Source organism: Silurus aristotelis, assembly GCF_946808225.1.
Source record: "Silurus aristotelis genome assembly, chromosome: 26".
In the NCBI taxonomy this organism is placed as follows: domain Eukaryota; kingdom Metazoa; phylum Chordata; class Actinopteri; order Siluriformes; family Siluridae; genus Silurus; species Silurus aristotelis.
The window spans coordinates 15,731,743-15,757,665 of record NC_139599.1 but is presented as its reverse complement, the minus strand read 5'-3'; the positions used below and the strand labels follow the sequence as shown (position 1 = coordinate 15,757,665).

Sequence of the window (25,923 nt, the reverse complement as noted above, 5' to 3'; positions counted from 1 at the left end):
GCAAGAAGCGTTGATCCGCCCCAGCGCTGTGATTTGGCACTCCGATCCTCCTCCTCCTCCTCCGCCTTTCATACAGACAAAGAAGTCATTTTAGTAAACAATGACACGTGCACTGGTGCCAGACGTGGGAAAAATAAAAACGATGAGGATCGATTCATTTACGAAGACCTTCCTGGCCTCCGAATCCAAAACCACTCCAAACCATAACATCTCGCAGCAGATCACCATGAGATTGCGATGTTTCAGCATGGAGACGCGTGATTTTGAACAATGAGAAAGGAATGTTAACGTCAGCGTTTGTTTTCAATGCAATTTCGACCAGACACATCTGTAACGTACATGGTGTACCATGGACAGCAATAACGACTTCTACAAAAAAAAAAAAAAACAAACAAACAAAAAAATTCTACTTTTCTATTCTATTCCGGTATAATACAAAAAGTTTCGAAAATAGTTTTGTTACATGCCAACAGATGGCAGCACAAGGCTGTGTGCACAGTCACAGGGAGCACCGACCAAGTCAGAGTGCCAAAAGACTTCGTCCTTAGTACATCGGAGCTGTGCAACCATTGCTATTCTGACCGCAAAACGAAACCAAATACATTTTTAAAAACTGTAACTCGAACGCAACAATGTGAAAACGGATTACATATACAGATGTGTTGGATAGACATGCACTGGAACTTTCCTTTAATAAGCCGCTAAGCAGCTAGCTATTTCTATTTCACTGTTTCTTCTCTATACGTATGCCCACCAATCGACTCTCGTCTGGAATCTTGTCGCCGTCACATCAAAACTGCACATCCAGTGGTCTTTCAGGTTGATTTCTGACCATGTTAACAAGCTCATTTGTGGTCGTCTGCTTGAAATTAACAGACTCCGGTTATGTTATTTTTTTTTAAATACGCGAAGCCTATTGCTCCGGAAATTTTTTTTAAAGGGCGCGTACAAGAATCGTCCTATTTCTCTTAGGTGGTAGAAACAATCGAGTCGTGACCAGAGACGAGGTCACTTTCACGCTCGATCAGTAACATCGTCACAATGGGAAACCCAGCGGTATGCAGACTACGCCGCCGCTACACACCGCGACACTCCACGATACGTGTGCGTGGGTGTGTGCGTTCTGATTTAGAAGTGTAAGTATGTCCTGGTGTGTGGGTGTGTGTATGTGTATATACATTTGTTTTTGTGAGTGTGTGCGTCTTTGTGTATTCGCTTCAGCAAATGATTGTTTGTGTTTGTTTACGGATAGTATGTTCTGGTCTATTTTTTTTTTTTGACTGCCATTTTAAGACACACACACTATGTGCTCATCTACAGCATACTTACTTTCCAAGCCTTACATTCGAGCTCTGTCCTGTCCTTTATAGCCCCATTCCACACACACACACACACACACACACACACACACACACACACACACACACACATAGAATCTTTGTCATGATAGCTCATATATATCCAATACACATGGGCCTACACACACACACACACACACACACACACACACACACACACACACAAACATACACACCCTTTCCGGAATGCTGACGTGCCCCACTGCATTTCAATGACGTTCAGACGTGTCAAGCATCTCACCACTCTTTCATCCCTTCATCATCCTATGTTGGAGGAATTCTCCACCAGTTCAAAGACACATTTAGAGAGCTCCAAAGCTTGTGTAAGACGTCCAGGATGGTTTTCTTGCTTTCTTTTTTTTTTTAAAGGCTGTAAACTCGGTGTAGTTCTTCTAGTCGTCACGATGAGGCATGGTAGGTAAAAGAGAGTCCCGACTGAAACGTGTCTCTCCCATGTGTGAGTGTGTGTATGTATATATATACATACACATACACACATATATACACATATATTATATATATATAAAGTCTTTATATTATGGCACATAAAATGCTGTGTGATAGTTTCACCCCATCCCTCCCTCTGTCCCTCGTCTCCCCCATAATACAAAGCAAAACATACCGGAAAAAACCCCAGAGATATACAATACGAACTTTACATCTGTATAATACACCCTACCACCCATTCCCCCCCCCCCAACCCCCCCCCCCCCCGCCCCACATTCACAGATCCCATGTCTGTCCGTCCGTCTTAATAATTTCCCCTTTTCTTCTTTTCGTCCTTGCAGATATTACACGTACACTGATTTGCCGGGTTCATTCGGTACTTCCAGGTTGTCTTCACGCTCATCGTGTCCACATGCCATATAAGGGCATTTTGTAGCAACGCAGTTACCGACTGTAGCGTAGCTCTGGCTCAGTGTGTCAAGATCAGCTTCCGTCTCACCTGTCCGTTAATAAAAAACATGAGACGGACCAATGAGAAGATCACAAAGAAGATTTGAGTCGATCTTCTCCAGACACCAGCGGTGTGTGTGTGTGTAAGTGTTGTACAAGTGTATTAGGCACAGCAGTGTTGTTGGAGTTTGGTGCATAGCAGCAGATGGACCACGGGTCGGTAACTGTATAGCTACGAAATCGAGATGTAAACAGAATACGGATAATGGGAACATTTGCGTCGATGTGAATAGCATAATTATGAAAAAATTTAAAAGTCATGCTAGGGAAAGTTTTTTCTTACATAAGGCAATGAGATGAAACTTGTGGGTCAAACAAGGACCATGTTACTCCTGTCTGGTTTAAATTATGCAGCTAATTTGTTTATAACTTAGTAAATGCCAACAAAATTTTGTTTAAATAAGGATTATTTAGTAAAAAAAACTGATTTGGAATGCCAAACAGACACAAAACCGTGTTACTGCATCTCCTACATGATGGGTTTACGTGGCAGTGAGTCAGGTGAGTGTAGACAAGTAAGGAGTACCTAATAAAGTGGCAAATCAGTGTATCACAGTCTTTGTCAGATAGCCGTGTCCCACACCACGGCCTGTGGTCTCTGGCAGGGTGGTGTGCCGGTTTTACGTGGCTCTGGGGTTTTCCTCCAGCTTGGCAAAATGGGCATGCTGTCCTGCTTGCACAGGCTCTTATCAGGTCGCCGGTGGGCTTTGATTTCCTTGCACAGGCACCGCTTCCTCTCAATCACCTCAAGTAGCTTGCCGTCGCGCTGGGCGGCCTGACCAGATGTGCCCGTTCCTGCTGTGCCGGCCGTGGTGCTGCTTGTGCCCGGCATGGCCTGAGCCTGCGCTGCCAGCTGGGCCAGGTGCTGGAACTGCAGCTGCAGGTGGTGCTGCTGGAGCTGCTGCAGGTGGAACTGAGCCTGAGCCTGAGTCAAGGTCTGAGCCTGAGCCCGAGACAAAGAGGGACTGCAGGGCACCTGAGCGAGAGCTTGCAACTGTAAGAGAGAGGATGAACATTAAGTACACTTGGCGTGTTGGTCTGTCTATTATAAACACAATACTCAAATTTCCTGTTGAAAATTCAGTGATTTCTCTCAAAATTTTAGCACTTTAATCTCATAATACTGCGACTTTATGCGCTAAATATTTTGAATTTATTCCCATATTGCTACGTCTTTATCTGCGTAATCTTCGATTTTGTATTTTTTTAACGCCGTCGTGCCTTTCAGCTACTTGGTGTTGCATAAATAAAGAAGGGAACTCTAATCCCACGTAATTTATTTTCTCAGATGCAGTGTGATCCCATATCGGCACAACATTTCTGTATCATATCGCTTACATACAAGGTAGGCAAAAGAGCAAAAAAAGAATGAAGGTAGAGACAAGGACAGAAAGAGACAGATGGAGAAGACCAAACTAAGGCATATAAGCAGAGAAGGCAATAGTATGGCAATGATGAAACAAAGATACAATCAAGTCAGGTAAGGAGCTACTGCATAGACAGAAAAATAAAATGGTGGACACTTCGTTTGGACATCTTCGGGGAATTTGAACATGTCGACTTCAGTGACCCTTCGAACATTTGACCTCATGAGACTTTACAGTCCAGGACCCGTTTGAAAGTAACTGACTTCTTGATGGTTCTCACACAGCCACTAGATGGCAATATTGTTCAGCCTCCTCCTCCCCAAATACAACCCCTCCTGCTGCAAGACGGAAGGTCAAATCAGCACACAGTCTGGCTATGCAGCACACACACACACACACACACACACACAGTCACACACTGCCTCTGTGTCAGCATCTGAGCTCCTGCCAAGAGTCGACGGCACATGAAAAGCAGGAGAGGAGCGAAAAAAGCTGGAAGAAGCAGCAGCCTCGTAGCCAAGCAGCCAAAACACCAGGTAGAGCTGCTTTAGAACTGTCCACACACCCACACATATAGACACACACACACACACACACACACACACACACACACAGACACACACACACACACACACACACACACACACACACACACACACACACACACACACACACATATCATCATGTTCCCTTTAGGGAGACGCCAGGTATCATGGCTAGTTGATAAAATGAAAAAAGGTCAGAGGCTTAAACGGAATGTCTATGTTTGATCATCTGTATTTACCGTCTGCCTGCAACACCGCAGACACACCCACACACTACGCCAACATCACTACACACCCATTCTCTCTTTTTCTTTCTGCCGGTATCTATCAGTTTCCTCCCTCTCGCTGCCCTGCCTCGTATTTTCCCCATTCTCTCTCTTTCTCCCTCCCTTTCTTCCAATCCCAATGCAGCGCCTGTCTTCCTCTCCATCTTTCTGTATGCTTCCCTCGTTCGCTTTGGACTCGCTGAACCCACAGCTGCACACCCGCCGCTCGTCTGCACTGCAGGCGCGTTTGGGTGGGGACACCGGAGAATCAGGAGAATCTCATCCTATGCCACCTACTGCATTTAGCGCTCGTTACACCGAACGCCGACGTGTGTGATCACACATGCACGTGTCTGATGCTCAGCACAGCCTCATCATGTATTCTGTGTCTACATCACGTCTGCTCAGGGCAATCGAACATTTAGAAGTTGTAGGTAGAAACTGTGTGAAATTCTGGAGAGCTGTCGATTTTTCCAAGGTGGACGTTTACCATTGAAGACCCTTCGGTTCCTTATAAACACAACAAAAGCAATTTGTTGCATCATATATATTTCAAATGAGCAACAAATTCTGGGAGCCTGATGAGGGATTGGCTGGTTATAGCTATTACGAGGTGGTATCAAAGAGTTCTGAGACTCGCTTTGTTCACAAGCAAGTACTTCATTTATCACCTTCAATATAGTCCCCTTTCACAGCAATACAGCACTTTCAGCATTCCAGTCACTTCTATCCTGAAAGTCTTCCTTTTCAAAGCCTGTCAAGCACCTTCTGCTATTTGCGCTGGATCTCTCAAAACAGTGACTTTTGAGCTGCATCTTCATCTTAAGAAAGAAGGCGAAGTCCGCAAGAGCCAAATCTTGGTGAGTGGGGCGGGTGCGGAAGTGAGATCACAACGTTTCCGGAGAGAAACTCGTGTGAGGAGGCTGTCAGAATAGCAGATGGGGTAAAGCACCCGGTCAGAATAGCAGATGTGGTGAAGCACGTGGTCAGAATGGCATTAGTTGCACAGCTCCCTATGTACACAGGACGTTTTTGGCACACTGACTTATGAAGGTCGGTGCTCTCTGTGACTGTGCGTGCAGCCTTGTGCTGCTATCCGTTGGTGCGTTACAAAACTACTCTCCTTTGGATACCACCTCAGAGCATTAAACAAAAAATTCTGTGGTATAATAAAAATAAAACATATTGAAACACGCTGTAACTCTATAATTAACTTAGCAGGTTAACTCTGAGGTCAAGCCATTCCAAATTCATAGCAGCCAAATCTTCCAGGTTCCTTTTTAGTCACTGCCTTCCTGAGAAACAGTAGGCAAAAAATGCTGGGATGGTAACAGTAGGAGCAACAGTTACCTGATTGAGAGCTTCTCTAGCCGGCAGGCTACTCTGCCTCTGTCCGTCCCCTCCTGCCTGCCTCACTCCGGATGTAGAGGATGATCTTCCGAGCCGCCCAAGCTCTATTAACACACACACACACACACACACACACACACACACACACACACACACATTCAATTCAATTTAGTTTATTCTCAGAAGTGTTGTCAGAAATCCACAAATCCACCAATTTTTTGGCCTCAAGCTCAGCTAGATGTGTTAATAACCCTAGCAAGTAATGATTGATAAAATAAACTCTCATTGTCCCTTGGGTGGAATATTCAGCAGGTCTACTGTTGTCTTTTCAATCCTTAAGGCCTAATTCTACTCTCTGTATGCACTTAGACCAAGGACTTTTCTGTATTAATATTCACAATGATTCAAATTTAACCAAAGATTCACTCCATCAAAAGTCTCATGCTAGAATGTTTAATGGTGGCAACTGCTCACTGTTCAAACACATTTATATTCAGTTATACTTGGCGCTCTAGAAAAGGCACTTAAAAGGTATTTAATGTAATCAAATGACCTCCATTGCGGCAGGCAGGAAAGGTCTGGCACGGCAGGGGCAGTCCTGTTCGGGGCATTACCCTGAAGCCTGGGGGCCCTTCTGCCCCCGCAAGACTCTCACTGTGCCCACATCTTCCTGTCGACCGTACAGGGATTCCAGAAACTCCCCCAGACCGGCTACTAGTCCCGGCCTCCTCTCTATCCTTTCTTAGCAGGGCATCGGTACTGCCGTTCCACACCCGACCTTCTTCTTCTAAAGATCGAAAGGATCGAGAGAAATAATAAAAAACTTTGGTCATCTTAAGGTTCTGCACATTAAAGCCAATATAATATGCATAAATATGCAAGTGGGTTGCAATTGTATTTTATTACAGGTCATTCATCACCAAGAAAAAGGAATGATGATGTATTGCGTTCCCTGTAATCTACACGCTTACCCCATGACCCCCCTATACCACGTGTTACATATTATTCTCATATGGACAACCCAGGAAACACCAACTCAGGTGTTATCGCTGGGAAAATCCTAAAGTGCACAGTGTTGTGAATACAGTCCTCCTGGATTATACTTTGGCACCCCTGCTGTTAATGCTGACAATTTCTCCCTTCTTCTCCCTCCCTCTCCTTCACACTCTCACACTCTCCACAGTGGAGTTTTTAGTTGCCTACTATTGTACAATTAGTTGGTTTGTGCACAAAAGCGCATGTAAAAATTGCTAATTTCTAGCAGACATCTTACTCTGACCCTTCTCTCATCTTTCTCACTCTCTATTCTCTCTCTACTACTCCACCCTCCCCTCCCGTTCCACCCAGTTTCTTACTCTCAGTCTCTCTGCTGCCATGGCTGAAGGAGAGCTTCCTGTGCATGGGCCAGTAGGCTTGATCATCAGTGAAGCCTAGGCCACTCCCACTGGCATCCCAGGGCAGGAACCCAGCTTTGGCATGTGTTGCCTGGGTGCTCCCAGCCTTTGTATTACCCTCTGGCTGCAGGGAGGGCATGGGTGTGCCAGCCCGCAGGCTGTCATAGGCTGGTGGCCGACGGAATGCTGCAGATGGGTATGTCCAGAGCAGGGGGCTGTCTGCAGGTGGGGGCTTGTAGGCAGGGAGGTGTGTGTGAGGAGTGTGTGAACGCTGAGCAGAGCGTGACGGGGGCCTCTGCGATGCTGAGGACGTGGTCCCCGATGATGTCGATGCTGAAGGAAGGCTAGTGGTTGCAGTGGCAGCCGCCATGTCAAACTGGCTGGACGACTGTGTAACTGGTGTGTCTCTGTCTCTGTCTCGATCCCTTTCTCGGTCTCTGTCTCGGTCCCTTTCTCGCTCTCTTTCTCTTTCGGCTTTGTCCGACTTCAGCAGAAAACTGACTGACTTGCCCTCTTTGGACTGCGTCTGCGTTTGTGCAGAGGACTGTGAGGTACCCTGGTAAGCCTTACTTGACTCTTTTTCAGGCTTGCGATAGTGATGGTAGTGTGAGGGCCGGTGGTGTGGATGGTGATGGTGATGATGATGTGAGTATGGCGAGGAAGATTTTGAGGATGGAGGCAAAGGGGTTGAGTGGCTCCGGGCTCGTAGACCCGGAGCTGGCCCTTCCTTCTTTTCCTTTTCTTTGTCTCCACCCATTGTTTCCTTTGAAACTGAAGTGCCAATGGTAGGTGGCAGGCTAGCTGGTGACGGGCTGCTGGTAAAACCCAGCTTGGCAGAGCCACTCTTTGGAGGTGGGAAAGCCAACAGAGGTGGCTTGTGTTGGAGCAAGTTTGGAAAAGGTGCTGGGATCTTACTGGAGCCAATCTCTGACTCTGATTTGGTGCCCGGTAAGAGGAAGGGGGTAGGGGCACGAGGGGGGTGTGGTGAGGAGGAGAGAGGCTGAGGTACTGGTGTGGAGGAGGCAGAGCAGGAAGATGAAGGCAATGGGGAGGAGTGAGAGATAGATATGGCAGATTTAGGTTTAGAGGATGGCAAAGGACAGGAGGGTGATGAGGATGAGGGCCGGGGAAGTGAAGAAGATGTGGAGGAAGCAGAGACTGAGGAGGATGCGTAGGATTTTGATGACTTGGCACGCTCATGCTTGGGTGGGAGTCGTCGCTGGTGGGCATCATCAGCCACAGGGTACTTCATCTCTTCGTAGATTGCCTCCTCCCCTGGATCCGAGTCAGAGTCCGGTGTTGTGGCAGAGGGAGTTGGCACACCAGGTGTCTCTCGGGTGAACACTTGACCCACCATCTCAATGTATACAGGCTCATCCTCTCCGGTGCTCTCAGCTCTCTGGAATGGCAGAGGTGTGGCTGGTGGTGGAAGCCGAGGTGGTGGAGCATCAAAAGACAGTTGGGTGCTCGGGCTCCGTTTGGGCTTCTGGGGAGGTACCTTTCTGCCCAGTAATTCACCAGAGTCGGACTTCTTCATTGCTAGAGAGACAGAGGAAGGTCTGAGTAGAAGAAAAACCCAACAAAAGGCAAAACTATGAACTGAATATTATATGTAACTTTTTTTCTTGGTAAACCAGAGGAACATGAGCCACAAATGGACTCGTCATGTGAAGTGAAAGAGACTGTTCATGTTTTAGTTTCTTCATGTTTACTGACTTTGCCACTTCATTAATATCTTATCAAAGAATAATATTTTGTCAAAGTCCAAATCTATTATTACTTTTTCTTGAAAAAAAAAAAGCAAAACACTTTACATAGAGTTCAATTTTAAGAGGCTTCATAGTTTAATAATAAAGATGACACTTGTGTTTTCTTTTTGCTTTTATCAAAAACTTGCTTACTTTTATTGACTCTTTGGATGGAGAATGCAATAACATTTGTGAATAATAATCAGAGGGTAGGAAGAGACCTTCTGGTGTTGGCTCTTGTCAGTCTCTTTCTTTGATTATTTTTCCTTTGTTTTCATCGTGAACGTTTTTTTTTGGCATGTTTACCGCCAGAGAAACCAAGGCCTTGTATGTTTAGACAACTGGAACTTTTCAAGCTTGTTATTTTTACCAGAGCACACAGATTTGATGGAAGCTTTTTAAATCTTTTTTCTTGTTTTTTTTTGTGGTCCAAGGATAGTGCTACTTGTCTTACTAGTTAAGTACAAGCTTTACTGAATGATCATCCTTGTCTACCTGCCTTTAATATTTTTGTGTCAACAAGCTAAACAAGGCTTAATAAAAACCACACCCTCATGTTTACTGTGTTGCTTAAACTTTTGCCTCATGCTAAATGTAAACAAGAATTTGCCTAGATTTTGCATAAAACAAAATCTTTTCCCCTGAACTTAGAACATAAAAAACAGTCCAGTCTCAGACACACAGACACACACACACACCCTTCTACACTCACAATTCTTCTTCTCAGGGTGTTTGGATGAGTGTTGGGGTGGTGGAGGTGGAGGGGCTTCAGGTGGCGCATGTCCACCACGGGCTGAGTGCTCCTGCTGCGGCGTGGAGCTGAGGCGCGTGCTCGGGTGACGTTTGGGCTTGGCCGGGGGGCATCGTCCAGCCTGAGAGGGCATCTGAGTGTCCGAGTCAGGGTCGTCGCCGTTTTCAAGACCCTCTCCCTCGCCAGTGCCCACAGCGTGGCATGACTGAGAGCGCGGCGCCATGGCGGCGGCGCAGGAATGCGGCGAGAGGTCCTGAGATGCGGGCATCGTCATGAAGCCCATGCGGAAATGGCGACGGAATGATGCCAGGTCGCGTACCTTGCCCACCGTCGCCGAGGAGGCATCTTTACAGCTGTGGGAAAGAATCACGGTGCAAATTGGCACAAAGCTACAGGGCTACTCATTTAGTCGCCGTCGGTATCATTGTGTATTATCATATTTAATGATGTGTTTAAAATATGCCTCTCGAATGAGCCTGTAAAAGTCCTGATCATTCGAAGTATTATTTTGCTGTTAGTTCATTCCGCACTCGGTCCCTCGCTCACCACTCTTACACCTAAATGCTTTAAATTATCACAGTTATTTAATTTTGGACTCCCTGTTCTTGCACACCTCTGTGCTTTCTTCCCCTGGTTAACACACACATACACACACACACACACACACACACACACACACACACACACACACAGACGGCATGCGTACTGTAATCTCCAGTTTACCGACAGCATGATAAGAACAAGCTGTGCACCCTACTCAGTGAGAAACACACTCTGGTCTCTGTTGTTCTTCTCCACCCAGTCTCCGCTGTTCATTTGCATCCATCCATTTCTCCACCCTGATCTCCTCATCTACTCATTTTCCAGGCACTTTCCTCTCTTTTTTTCTCTCATCCTCTTTTTTTCCCCACTCATCCTTCCAGTCTTTGATTTTCCTCTCATCCTCTCATTCTTATTCTTTCTATATCCTTTTATTCTCTCATACACTTATCCCCCCTTTTTTCCCTTCTATCTTTCTTGTTTCACTCTCTTGTCCTCTAGTCAACCAGATTTCCCCAATTATTTTATCTGTCCCTTTTCCCCTCATTCTCTTCCGCAGGTCCCCCTCTTCCCTCCATCTTTCCCTGCAGCAAACTCCTCTCCTCACAAACACTGGCCCCATCTGTTACCACGGCAACTAGACCGCCGTTTGGTTGTTGTTTACCAATAATTTTTTTTCAAACATATAATTCCATGTACACATTGTCTGGCATGTACTGTAGATGCACACACGCACACCACACACACACACACACACACACACACACACACACACACACACACACACACACACACACACCACACACACACACACACACACACACACACACACACACACAGCCAAATGTTGCCTGTCTGGCTTGTTAGGTGTGGCACAGCAGCATATTGGCAAGGCGACATGCATTCATCAATGAGACATGGAAACACACATAGACACACACAGACACAGACACACACACACACACACACACACACACACACACACACACACACTCACTCAAGGGGCACAAGTAATAATGCTCACTTACTTCCTCATAAAGAATTTTTTCATTTTTTTATTCTATTGGCGTGTCACTTTTTTTGGATTATAATTTCTTTTACGCTTTCCTTTTACAGCCCTCCATTTTGAGAAAACACCCATTCTTTTTCTGTCTTCGTTCTCAGTTTTGTCCTCCCTCTATTTTTCATCTTCCTTCTCTCTTTCTCTCTCTCTTTGACATTGGTGAATATTTGATGCATAAGGTCCAGATGGGCACAATGTTCACACACTGACATTATTACATGTGTAGGGGGGCAGAGAGGCTGCTCAGGCAGCACATGTCGCTCTCTCTCTCTTACGCACACACACACACACACACACACACACACACACACACACACACACACAGTAGGACCTGTCAATACACAGACAACATTGACGATCCCGCTGCGTGACAGTACACAAACACTACCAGCACCACAAAAACTCAGTCTTATTTAGAAACACACACACACACACACACACACACACACACACACACACACACACACTTCTGAAAATTAGGGACACAAAACCAACCACTGTATACTTTTTTCTGTCACAGCATTATTTTTATTCTTTACAATCTGCTGCTCCTAAAACACATCAACTCAGTAACCAGCTACACAACATAGTGTGGATTTGGACTGCGTCTCCTCCTGCTCTTTAAATGTGAAATTCTGCTCTTGGCACCTGATAGTAGCGCTTCTTCCTGTGTGTATGTGTGATATCAATGATATGCACTGGGTCAGACTGACTTCCCACAACGGTTAATGCTCTTCCACCAACACGCTGCCTTATTTTCCAGCATGCTGCGCTTTTCTGCGCGTTTTCCTCGGCTGGCAGAATGAATTTGCTTCATTTCAGGTGGAGAGAACGGAGGGATTGTGCCAGGAAAGTGAGAAAGATGAGAGGAGGGGGTGTCTCAAGAATCGTAGGTGACGCCATGAGCAATGTGGAAGAATCTTGCTGAGAAGAATTAAGCTCACGTGAAGGAATTAACGGATGGATGAAAGAGGACATGAATGAAGAGAAAATGGATGGATGGATGGATGGATTGATAGGGTGAGTGAGGTAAAGATAGGTAGTATGATGAATGGATGGATAGATTGTGCAATATATGTATAAAATGGAGGAACAGATGGAAGGAAGAATAAAGAGAAAAATAATTATGGGTAAAAGCATGGATAGATGGATGGAGAGACAGTAGTAACTGATGAATATATAGATATATTAATGGATTGTTAGATAGATAATTAATTGATTAATTGATAAATACTGATGAATGAATGGAGAGAGGAGAAACTGATCGATGAATACATGAATGGCTATAGATGGATGAATTGGTGGGTTGATGGATGGAAAAATGGATAGATGGATAGATAGACAGATCAATTGACGAGCAGATGAATGGATGGAAAGATTGAGTGTGGGAGGGAGGGACGGATAAATGGATAGACAGATGGATGGACAAAAAGATGGAGGGATGGACAAAAAGATGGATGGCTGGACGGAAGGATGGATGGACAGACAGATGGACTGACAGATGCATGGATGGATGTATGAATCAAATGACAGGCCAATTAATTAAACAATAAATGTGTAGATGCTTAGATGAATCAATGGGGTGAATGGATTAAAAAATGAAGGACAAATATTTGAATGAGTAAATGGATAGATGGATGAATGAATGGATGGATAGATCGATAATAGATAGACAAATAAGTAAATGAACTGACTGACTGATAGACAAACATATTAATGAATAGAAGATGCATAGATGAACAGATGGTTAAACAAACTAAAGGATCTTCTTTCAGTTCATCTGCAGGAAGAGGACAGAGTGACCAGAGGATATCATGAGATGTCCTGATGCAGATAGAGAGATAGATGGATAGACAGATGGATAGGTAGATGAATGTACAACTATTTGAGTGGATGAATGAGCAAAATGTTTCTGTTTAAATTCAGCAGGTGGATGGAGGAGGAGAGAATGACCGAGTGGAGGAGGAGTGGGAGGCTGAAAGAACGAGTGAGCAGTCTGTTTCCTGTAGTGTGTGTGTATATACAGGGGGTTACTAGGCCTATGCATCTGAGTGTGTGTGTGTGTGTGTGTGTGTGTGTGTGTGTGTGTGTGTGTGTGTGTGTGTGTAAGTAATTGTAGAGTGGATAAGACAGAGAGTATGTGTGAGAAGATGCTGTGATCCCAAGCATGCATCAAAGAGCTCATTTAGGAGTTTACTTTGCGTGTAGAGCGTGTGTGTGTGTGTGTGTGTGTGTGTGTGTGTGTGTGTGTGTGTGTGTGTGTGTGTGTGTGTGTGGTTCAACCAGAGGCAGCTAAAAGCGGGCCTGTTTTTCTTTTTGAGGTCAGAATGTGATGTGAGCTCTCTATGTGTCATGAATCCAGAACATCTCACACACACACACACACACACACACACACACACACACACACACACACACACACACACACACACACACACACACAATTCTAGAGTTAGAAATGATCTAATTAACCTATGTTCAATCTCATAAATGCTAGTTGGATGCTAATCCACACATGGCTACACTACTATTGACTAGCCCACTGCTAACTTGCTAACCAGCAGTGGAACTAAATACACACTTCCAGCAGCCACAAGGACACAAGAACATCTAATTTCTTGGCCTTTTTACTGCCTGAAAATCAAAGCAGATTCTTTCAAACAATGTATATACAGATAGATTTGGAAGGGACATTTTGTTTTACAATTCTCCGAGGATGTCTGAATGGAAAATCTACAACTAGGCTGATAAGATAGCTAGTATCTATTTACCGTGGACTATTTCTTGCATATGTAAAATAAATATTACACTCTTTGCATATAAGATTCATTTCTGAAGGCAGTCCATGAGCAAATAACTAAAATTTTTTGAAAAAAAAAAAAAAAAAAAAACTTTGCTAGCAAAGCTAACAAAAGTATATAAATCCCTCGTCATTTGACCTCACCCACAACCTTCAACATTTGTTTTACAAATCAGCTACTGCTAATAACCTTTCCTGTCTAAATCCTGCTCAAGGGAAATATGATGAGCCTGATGCTGCTTTTGTGAAGAACGAAAAATCGTAGTGAGAATCCAGTTTATAGCTTTGTGTAAAATGTAAGTGTATGTGTGTGAACACAAGCGATTTTGTGAGTGTATTTGTGATCTACTGGGACACCAGAGGGCCAGATTGTCCCTGGAATATAGGCCATACTTCTACACTATCTGCTCTAAGCGGTATTCAGGATATGATTCGGAGGCAAAAAATAATAATTATACGCATGTAAGGCGATCTCTGTGTTCTACATCTCTATACATTTTCTCCAAGGATTTCTTTGATTCTATTTTCACCTTTTCTTGCCCTCCTGATCTCGGTGTCTCCAGTCCAGTCGACTCTTGCGGTACAGCAGGTTCATGTCGCCACGCAGAGGCGCCTCCTCGCAGCCAATCACAGCGCAATGCAACCGCTGGCCCCGCCTTTCTATGTCACGCAGGAAATGCTCCACCGCCACATCTTGGGCAGAGCCAGAGTTCATGGTATTGAAGACCAATAGGAGGCAGGGGAGGGGTGGGGGAGGGGGGAGGGGTTGCGTGCCGCTTGCCCCACCTCAGTTACCTGTTAGAGAGACAAAATGATAGTTTAGTATCTGAAGATTGTTGGTTTTATTTAAAGTGGTAAACCGGCGCTTTCCGATAGATGTTCTCAAGTCTGATTGGTCAAAAGAAGAACATGATTTACATGCTGTATTGGCTGATCATCTGTATGTCACAATAGCTGGTAGCTTTTTTTTTTCAGAAATAATACTTTCAAAATTCTTCACATACCGAGAAGATCCTGCGGAAAAAACAACAACAACCCAAACATAAAAAAACATGATATTCATTAATGTATTATGCAGTCAGAGGTCCAAAGTTCTGAGGATGATAAACCGATGATTAGTGCCTTCGCATAACCGTGAATCTCACTGGAAGTAAACACATCATGCGATTAGTCATCCGTAACATCCCGTGATCCGATCCCAATGTGTGTAGGAATCAAAATCCGAGCTGCCTTATGAGCTTCATTTTCCGATACGAGTGCTCGAAGTACAGTTTTATACTAGAAAGCTATAAAAAAATAGAATCAAGATCAGCAGCACGGCCAAGTACATGAATGATATACGTACGCAAAGAACAAAACAACAGCTATCAGCAGCTTAAATGCTCCTTCAGAGTTCGGAAGTCCGGTGTGACTAGGAAGAGACACAGGGCACTCTAGTCCTTTGGCGCCGTGTTCTTGCACCTGATCATCCTAAAGCATTTCCCAAAAAGGACACGGCTTGGAGGATGCTCGCGGAAGGTCATCAGTCGTCGCGCTGGAACATAACGCGGCGTCACTTTTCTAAACTTTTATCCCTGAGCACCAGGGACGTGTAGGTAGCGTCGCTAAATGGAGCCAATGTGTGAGTCACCGAACGTTCTCCGACGAGGTGCTGAACAGTAGGGCCTCGTCCGCCCACGCGTAAGCCAAACAGCTTTAAGCACCATCAGTAACCTTAAACTTGGTAAGGGACCAAAACCGAGCGTACCGCTATACGCCAAGCTGTACCATATGCATGCAATGGAGGACATTCTGTTTCTTAAAGCTATGTATATCATTCCTACAGCATAGCATGCTCACAGTTATCCAAAAAAAAAAAAAACAACAACACTGCTTTAAAAGCCTAATGAGGTTTGATTATGAATACATAAAAACAAAAGTTATAAAATATCTAGCATAAAATAGAATCTACAATATTGTGGTTAATACTACAGTACAGTCTCAAGTCAAATTTTTACTCCTAATTCTTTTTGCATAGAAAGATATAAAGATTTTTGTGCCCATTGTTACACAGTCCAATCTCCATCATTAGTTACTGCACCAGACTCCCATATTCATTTTCTCCGCATCACTATTTTCATCATTAACACATCATACTTCAGGCATCACTGCTTTATATTTACATTACCCTCAGTGGCAGTGGGTCTCTGGTGGTCCTGAGCAATGGATTTTAACCTTAAATGTTAAGTTACTCATTATAACTATGGATCCCGATTCCAATTATTGCTTTATATCCTTATTTTCATTGTTACTGCTCTACATTTTTATCAGTATTGAGCTATATCCTTATCTCCATCATTACTGCTCTACATCTCCATCACTATTATACTATATCCTTATCTCTATCATTACTGCTCTAAATCTCCATCACTATTATACTATATCCTTATCTCCATCATTACTGCTCTACATCTCCATCACTATTATACTATATCCTTATCTCCATCATTACTGCTCTACATCTCCATCACTATTGCATTATATCCTTATCTCCATCGTCACCGTTCCTACACCTCTGTAATTACCTTATATCTCCATCTCTATCAGAGAGATGCTAATATTTACCTTTTATCTCTATCATTTACTCTCTTATTCATGTTCTCCCTGTCTGACTTCATTTCTGCCTCTCTCCATCTCCATCTCTCTCTTTTTAAAAAGAAGACTGAGCAAGCAGGGATGGCTGCAGGTTTCCCGGGCTGCCCTTGCTGTGCCTGTCTGAATCTGTACTTCCTAATGCGGCCTGTCAGTTAGAGCTCACAGAGAGAGAGAGAAAGAGAGAGAAAGAGAGAGAGAGAAAGAGAGAGAGAGAGAGAGAGAGAGAGAGAGAGAGACAGAGAGTACGCCTTGTTGTGAGGCAGATATGCTACAGAGTGCGAAGAGTTTGAGCACTAACTAGTGAACACACGAGCTCTGATTGGCTGAAAAGGACACTGCTGTCAGCTGCTGTGCTATTCTGGAAGGAGGGGGTGGGGGGTGTTGTAAGACCAGAGAGTTGCTGATTGTGTGTGAAAATGTGTGCATATATAAACTCTGACAGAGATATGTATAGCCAGCTTTCGTTTTGTCCCACTGCTAAGGCAGTACGGATGTAGGTGGGGGGGCAATATTTACATAATAGCTCAGGAAAATGGCTTCTGCAAGTCAACAGAGTGAAAACTGGGTCAGATCAGAGTTGCGAGCAGGACAGGAAGCAATACTGCAAAGCTACTGTACTAAATACACAAATCTGTACCCGATACTATAGACTGTGGTTTTATAGCAGGTATAAAGGGTAATTCTGCTACAGTCCCATACAGGAAAATCTTATATTGACCCAAATTCTATACAAAAATTATGTACATGCATTTACAACATTCATTAATTCATCCATTAGTTTGTTTACAATGTCTTCAATTTGTCTTCAGATTTTCAGTATCTTGAACATCTTCCCATTATCTATATTTTACACTGGTGCTGTCTTCTCGAAAGCTTTCTGAGCTGCATGGCTCAATAGAATTTTAGCCTGAAATCATGATCTACTAGGCTACTAGGCAACCACAGAGATCCACTATGTTACCAAACAAGTCGACTGTTCAACCAAACCTGGAAATCTACTCCTCGACCTAGCATGGAGATCCACTCAACCCAGATCCACTACTCTAATGAACATTGAGATCTACTACTTTGCCAAACACAGATATCTGCTAGTCTACCAAGCATAAAGACCGAATACTCTATCAAACTTGAAGATTTTCTTCGAATTCAACTAAACAAGACTCGGTGTAGAATAAGTACCGAAATCCTGGTAACTCGTCTGGTTTTTCTTTTTGGATGGTTGTAGGAATATATTGTTTGGTTGTTGATGTTGAAGACTACTGCTCTCTGTCACCATTCCCATCATCTCTTTGCACCTTTCTCAGTATATCAATTCTGCATTCAGCCACACTGGATTCATCTACTATTCTTTCTTGGAGCAGACAGCTCAGCAATTACAGTTACGCGGAGTGCAATTATCGAGACAGGGCAGCCACCAACACACACGCTCGGATACACACAGCACTCGCAATTTTGGTGTGTGAATGGTGGAGGCTAAATCCGTACAAATGCACAAAGTGTTACAGACATGTTCACTTTTTCCTTCTCTTGCACACGTACGCACCCACACACACTTCATATATGCAGATGAATGCATTGCCCACTCGCATATTTGAATCGAAACAAACATCATACACGGTCTCAGCATGTGCACTTGTTCCTGCTGAGAATGCAAGAGGAACCGAGAGGAAAGGAGTCGTATACATACGACTTAGCAGTTACAGCAGGACATATCTCCGAGTTTTCGATCTCATGTGGCTGAAAATAACATTTTTGGGGTAATATAAGTATACAAAAGCTTTATGAAATTTTCATTAATTTGTTCATTCAACTACGCAGGATAGCAGTGTAACTAGGTGAGAGTTGGTAATATTATTAACACACACACACACACACACACACACACACACACACACACACACACACACACACACACACACACACACTCCCATGAACGCACCTGGAGTAAATACAGAGAGATGGGAGGAAACCAGAGAACGGCATATGGGCACAAGGAGAGCATGTGAAATTCCTCACGAGCAATAACTCTGAATCGAATTGTGTGTGAATTGAATCAGCTGTGAAGTGTGTGTGAATCCTTGCCACCACAGCCAGCCATCTCTAGCAATAAGGGCTTCAAGTAGAGCCATTTCACCGGTATAATTATCCACTATTACACGGTACAAACGTCAAATTATCGCTAATTGTATTCTATCTAAAATAGGTATTAAAATTGAGTTTAATTGTTCTTGGATCTTTAAGTGTTTCATTCTTCTTTCAAGGTTCATAAATGCATAATAAATAGTTTTTTCGCTAAAGATTCTATCTGGCACCCTGCTGATCAGATGCTCCTCAAGGGCTCAACATAAGAAATATACATATACACTATATGGACTTTTGGAAGCATACAATTGTATGGAATGTCTCTGGATGCAGGAGCATTAAATGTTCCTTTCACTTGAACGAGGAGACCCAAAAGTGTTCCAGCATGACAGTACCCCTGTACACAAAGGCAGCTCCATGAAGAGTGAAAGATCTTCTTGACCTCAACACCTATAGGATGAATTGGAACACTGACTGCACCTCCACACCTCACCTACATCAGTACCTGATTTTACTAACACCCCTGTGGCACAAATCTCCACAAAAATCTAGTGGAACATCTTTCCAGAAGAGTGGAGGTTATTATACATTCCAATCTTTTGCTCAGGTGTCCACATAATGTATTATATAGCTTTCTGTAGAAACCTGTAGTAGGGCTCTTGGCAGAAATTTTACATCTGAAATGCTTTACAACCAAAAATTCATAATTCAGAAGAAACGTGCACAACCAGTGCTTGTTTTCATTAAAGTATAATAATTTAAATATAGGACATTGTATTAAATGCACTATGGGAGATGATACAGGATGGTGTGGTTGTAATGTTGAAAAAAATACCACAATGGTCTTAAAGCAAATATATTGTAACTAAGTTAATAGTTGGTCAGCTGATGGTATCTACTAGATCAATTGTAAACCATATGGAAGATGTTAAAACTTTCATCTCCTAATGAATAGTCAAAAAAAGAAGAATAGAAAGAGTTAAAAGAAGAAGAAGAAGATCTTTGCATGAGATGCAAATCAGCATGGGACTACAGGAGGATGTTGAAATGTCACATTGTCCCACGCTCAAACGAAAGCCTGGCCTTGCTCCTTATACATCGCCTTGACACATGTGCAAGCCTTCCTTCGAGCTCGTTCAAGGCTAATGCATTAGCTGATATCGCTGCAGGTGTCTGGATGTGGTGTTTCTGATTTACACGTTCAGTTTACCGCATGAACACCTGGAGTTTTCCTCATTTGTCCCGCTCTTTTCATTTCATAATATTATTGGATGCTGTGGGCTGAGAAGGAAAATAAAGAAACCCAAGGTTTCAGAGATGCCAAATAAACCTCTAGTACCTAGAACCCAACGTCCTTAACAGTTAAAAGAACTAAGAATTAAGATCCCTATACCACAGAGGGCTTATCAATATGTAGAACTGTCGAACAAACCACGCATGAACCCCTGAGGACCAAAATGACCAGAGCCTAGCCTGACCTCCTACCTCTGGATGGAGCCCTTTTTAATTGCTGAGGATGATTCCCCATGAATAGCTTAAAGATCAATGAAGATACTAAGCGACTCATGAACTTTGTGATTGGATTTGGACTGTCATTAATACAAACAGCTAACCAATGGCTTAGGACCATAATCGGCATAAAGACTACTGCATTTAAGTGCACATCACTGAACTGTTTACCTAAACAATGATAAAACTATAATGAATAGACATTCGGTGCCACCAAGATGAGGACTGGGGGAGGTGGGAGTTTGGTGGTTAAGGGATTGGACTTTGGATACAAAGGACTTGAGTTTAAATCCCAGCCACACTCAGGTCCCCTGAGCAAGGCTCCTAACTCCATAGTTGCTTAGTTGTATGAATCAGATAAAATGTTAGTCACTGTGGTCTGCCAAATGCTGTAAATGTATTGAGGCTGAGGTTCCCTTCTGAGTCTGGATCCTTTTAAGGTTTCTTCCTCATGAAGTCTCAGGGAGTTTTTCCTTGCCAGTGTCGACACTGGCTCGTTAATAGGGATAAACTTATAGGCACTAACATATAGTCGTCTTAGACATGTCTCTGTAAAGCTGCTTTTGGACAATGTCAATTGTATACAGATTTAGGTCTGTCCACACTAACTTTCTTTCGGCTTCTCCCATTAGGGGTCGCCACAGCGGACCATCTGCATGTTTGATTTGGCACATGTTTTTATGCTGGATGCCCTTCCTAACGCAACCCTGTTTTTTTTACCTCCTGTCCACACTGAAACAGCGTTTTTTTGTCAGCGAAAATTTAGCTTTTTGAAAACCCTTTAAATTATGAAAACGTCTTCCGAAAACGATGACACTTTTTTATTGTCTTAGCCACAAAATTTCAAAGAGCTGAGAAAGTAAATACACGGCAGGCAGAAATGACGCAAGTCGAATAGTCTTACGATTTGCTCGCAACCTACAGGCAACCTTTTGGAAACGATTAAAAACAAAAGCATGGACGTGGAGCGTCTCAAGACGAAAACATCCAGATTTGTGTAGACGGAGGCAAAAACCCAATCGAATTGGTTTGTGCATTTCCTGCGTAAGTGTGTGCCATAAATGCCACGGCTTTATTTTCTAGATACCTAGAACCTGTCAGGTACACTATATAAGGGTTCTTGGCCTCATAAAGGTGTTTTACTTTATGATATTGAAAGCACCACAGGTTCTCGAAACGACTGGAAAATTGAAATAAATAAAGAAATAAAGAAATCTACTTCATGACCCCAGAGCTATGGATCTGAGCGAAGGTCATTTCTTATCTACTGATAAAATGAAAATGAAAGTCTGAAACTTTCGCGGATAAATATTAGCATGTTATTTGAATTGAAGTCGGCTGAATGCTCACGCTCATCTGGAGCAAACATGCCACACACACACACACACACACACACACACACACACACACACACACACACACACACACACACACACACACACACACACACACAAACACACAGGCCATTTCCTAATTAATTTGAATTGTTCATTCAGAAGATATTATAAGAAATGGGGATTTCAAATTTTTTTGTAAAGGCTGCCAGCTGTGTGTGTGTGTGTGTGTGTGTGTGTGTGTGTGTGTGTGTGTGTGTGTGTGTGTGTGTGTGTGTGAAAGAGAGAGAGAGAGAGAGAGAGAGAGAGCTAGAGAGAGAGAGAGAGAGAGAGAGAGAGAGAGAGAGAGAGAGAGAGAGAGAGAGAGAGAAATCCCTCCCTGTCGTGTGCTTTTACACTGCACCTAGTTGTCGTCGTGGTGACTGGGCTACTGTCAGTCTGGAGTGGGAAAATGGTATCGAGCAGAGAGAGGGAGAGAGGAAAGACAGAGACAGACAAAGTAAAAGAGAGAAAGATGGAGTGAAAGAAAAGAGTAAAAGAGGGTGAAGGCTGAGGAGAGAGAGGGAAGATGGAAAAAGAGAGGAAGATAGTGAGAGAAAGAGAGAAGGAGAGAGACGTCTTTTCCACACAAAAATAAAACCACAACAAACATTAGAGACAGGAGAGATGCATTGTGCAGAAAGAGTGAGAGAGAGAGGGAAGAGGAGAACCCGTGATGGTTAAAGAGGAGAAATCTGTGTTAAGAGATACACATTGTGAAGGCGGGAACGAGGTATTAAGGAGACGTGATAACAAGAGGCAGGGAGAGGGGAAAAGAAAGACAAGGATTAAGATAATGATGGAGAAAGAGAGAGAGAGAGAGAGAAGAGAGAGAGAGAGAGAGAGAGAGAGAGAGAGAGAGAGAGAGAGAGAGAGAGAGAGAGAGAGGAAGGGAGGGAGGGATGTGTGTGCAGGAATGGCGGTGTGATGTGAAAACGAGTCTCTCAACCCAGCCACCGTGTGTGGTCTCCTAGCAACACTGTCTGCCTTCCCTCACCATCTCTCTCTCTCTCTCTCTCTCTCTCTCTCTCTCTCTCTCTCTCTCTCTCTCTCTCTCTCTCTCTCTCTCTCTCTCTTCATCTCTTGCTCCCTCTGTCTCTTTCTCTCTCTCTCGCTTCTTCTCTCGTTTGCAAAAGCTGCACATCTGAACTGAAGGTTTTCAGTCATCGACTCTGTGTGTGTGTGTGTGTGTGTGTGTGTGTGTGTGTGTGTGTGTGTGCACGTCTAAACACTTTTGTCCATACTTTAGCCCACTCAATGACACTCAACAGACGTCAGCGCTGACTTTAAAACACACACACACACACACACACACACACACACACACACACACACACACACACACACAGACACACACACACACACACACACACACACACACACACATACATAAGCCCACGCAAGATTCATTATCATGCAATAGACAAAACAAATAATGACCACACACACATACACACACACATATACACACACATACACACACATACACTTGCTGCAAATTTTCTTTTTCCTGTGAGGGCATCCAGGAAAATGCACTGCTGCATTACCACACACACACACACACACACACACACACACACACACACACACACACACACACACACACACACACACCAGAAGTTTGTGGAGCATCACTATCAACCACGTCCTGGTTGAACATCCCATTCAACAATTATTTGCTTTCTTTGTTGTTATAATAACCTCCACTCTTCTGGGAAAGCTTTCCACTAGATTTCAGGGTGTGGCTGTGGGGGATCAGTGATCCTTCAGCCTCAAGGGCATTAGAGATATCGAGCTAGGAGTTCTGGCACGCAGTCAACATTCCGGTACATCCCAAAGGTGTCAGTGGGGCCAAGGTCGGGGGGGGCTCGGTACAGGAGCTCTTCCAGTCCGACCTTTACAAACCACGTCTTCATGGAGCTTGCTATAATTTTGACGCCTCAGCAAACAAATACCTTCCACACTATAAAGTACTATCAAGCACATTATCAAGCATACGATCAAGCACACTCTAGTGATCAGATGCTCCTGAAAGGGTTCTACATAAGAAATATGAAGAGAGTCTGTGTTCTAACCAGTCAGCATGTATTTGAACCCAAATACCTTAACAATCACGAACACTAGGGATTCACCAATTCGCATCGGTGCATCTGCAGTTTCATCAATTGAAAAAAACGTTGGCATTTGTATACTGCATGAATAAGTTTTCTTTTTTAAATATAATTATTGGTAGATGTGCTATACTTTTATTATATTGAAAGTGACCAATGTACTAATGATATGTAGTTTGAGATTGACATGGCAGAGGTAGAGCTGGATACAGGAAAATAAAATCTGGTTTTATTTTATTTTTATGGTGGGGTCATTCGTTAGATTGCAGAAGGCAGTTAAGTAAATTTATCATTTGCTGTCTGTCTGAACCAAAGGGATAGAAATCTAAAATATCTGTACCATATTGAATTGCGTAGCGTCATATTTTTCCCACTGCATCGTAATGGGGTGAATCGTATCGCATCGCATAGATAACAGCTTTATATATATATCTTTAATGTAGCGTGTCTTTGGCTATGCATTGAGATGCGAATCGAATCAGCCTCAGTTATAGAGATGTACATCACTAATATACAAAATATGGACAAAAGTGATTCTTTAATCCATGTGCCAATTGTGTGCGAATCGATCTTTCCAGCCATTTACTGTTATTTCTCAAAATTTTACCCCAAACTTGGGATCCAAATGTCATTGGATGCAGGAGCATGAAATATCCTCTTCCATTGAACTAGGAGACCCAAACATGTTTCATCATGACAATACCCCTGTGAAGCCATGAAGATCTGCTTTACATGGATTGGACTGTAAGCTCTCCTGCTATTGAGCGCTGACCTCAATGTTACTGAAAAACTTTGGGATCACCTCACCTCATCTACCTCAGTTCCTGACCTCACTAACCTTGTGACTTAATGTATCTCCAAATTCTCCACAAAATCTCCAGTCAAACATCTTCCCAGAAAAATGAGCGAAGGTTATTTTAGAAGGGAAATTATGTTCAAGAATCAAATACGAATCTTAGGGTCAGGTGTCCGCACACTTTTGTTCATATCGTGTGTATTATTGTTTATTTTTATCCATTTTTGGATGCGTTCCATGATTCGGTCTGAAGGGGTTTCCCAGCCCAACACACATATAGGTCACTTTGAAAGTGTACAGTTACTGCCTGAAGCCTGACCCTCTCCATTTATGGGTGGGGTAGAGGGGGGTTAAAATAGTCGGTTCACAATAGATAAGCTACAGTCAGTCATTTTACATCCATAAAGTGAGAGATTTTGGATCAAATAAAAGCGGTCTATGATTTTCTAATATGAATTCTGGCTTTGCTTTATTTTTCCGATTTATTTTTTTATCTTGGGTGCTTCTTTTTTAAATAAAACGCACACTTGCGTCAAGCTGCTTATCCTGGATCCTGGCATGACAGCTGCACTGTAATGAAGAATTATGCACTGCATGCACACACACACACACACACACACACACACACACACACACACACACACACACACACACACACACACACACGTCTGTCATTGGCTTTGTAACGTACCAGTACATGCGTCGTCTCCCTGAGGTACGGATGTGTGCGTAAGGCTGCGGTATTTCTCAGGGAACATGTGTGTGTGTGTGTGTGTGTGTGTGTGTGTGTGAGCCTGATAGTGATGTATGAGTGTGTGTGTGTGTGTATAGGAAGGAGGGGGTTACTGCAGATCTCGGCCTCCTCCTCAGCCATGCTAATAGAAACGCTATGGACTGTGGGCGCTGAGAAGAAAAAAAGAAGGAGAGAACGATCCGGAAGAAGGGAGGCGGGAGGAAATAAAAAATACAGAAAAGAGTAGAAACGAGTGAATGTGTGTGTGTGTGTGTGTGTGTGTGTGTGTGTGTGTGTGTGTGTGTGTGTGTGTGTGTGTGTGTGTAGGCATGTGTGGGTGTCTGCAGCTTGCTCGTGTTACTCATTGAGAGCGAACGGATGCGTCTACTGCTTTCAAAGTATTCCGCGGTAAGATGTATGAAATAGAGAGGAAGACAGAAAGGGAGAACGTACGACATGGACAATGCAGACAGAGACAGGGATTGAGTTAAAGCTCCACATGGTGACAGGTGTGTATGTGTGTGTGTGTCAGTGTGTGAATGAATG

General features: G+C 43.5%; 1 protein-coding gene and 1 long non-coding RNA gene across 3 annotated transcripts in view; both read right to left on the bottom strand.

Annotated features, from left to right (window-relative positions):
• Window positions 1-1,391: 1,391 nt before the first annotated feature.
• Window positions 1,392-1,630, bottom strand: LOC310720298. The gene is made up of 2 exons (XR_014531705.1): window positions 1,507-1,630; window positions 1,392-1,476 (listed from the first exon to the last, which is right to left on the bottom strand). It is a non-coding gene; the product is annotated as an uncharacterized lncRNA (long non-coding RNA).
• Window positions 1,631-1,708: 78 nt separating this feature from the next.
• The window catches only part of nyap1 (neuronal tyrosine phosphorylated phosphoinositide-3-kinase adaptor 1), a 34,585-nt gene continuing 10,370 nt past the window's right edge, over window positions 1,709-25,923 (bottom strand). For both annotated transcript variants that reach the window (XM_083530774.1, XM_083530775.1), the window contains 6 exons: window positions 14,670-14,934; window positions 9,698-10,089; window positions 7,199-8,776; window positions 6,397-6,630; window positions 5,844-5,947; window positions 1,709-3,309 (listed from right to left, as the gene is read on the bottom strand). In XM_083530774.1, the coding sequence (XP_083386900.1) occupies window positions 2,878-3,309; window positions 5,844-5,947; window positions 6,397-6,630; window positions 7,199-8,776; window positions 9,698-10,089; window positions 14,670-14,854 (2,925 nt within the window). In that variant the 5' untranslated portion in view covers window positions 14,855-14,934 and the 3' untranslated portion in view covers window positions 1,709-2,877. The remainder of the gene's footprint in view (window positions 3,310-5,843; window positions 5,948-6,396; window positions 6,631-7,198; window positions 8,777-9,697; window positions 10,090-14,669; window positions 14,935-25,923) is intronic.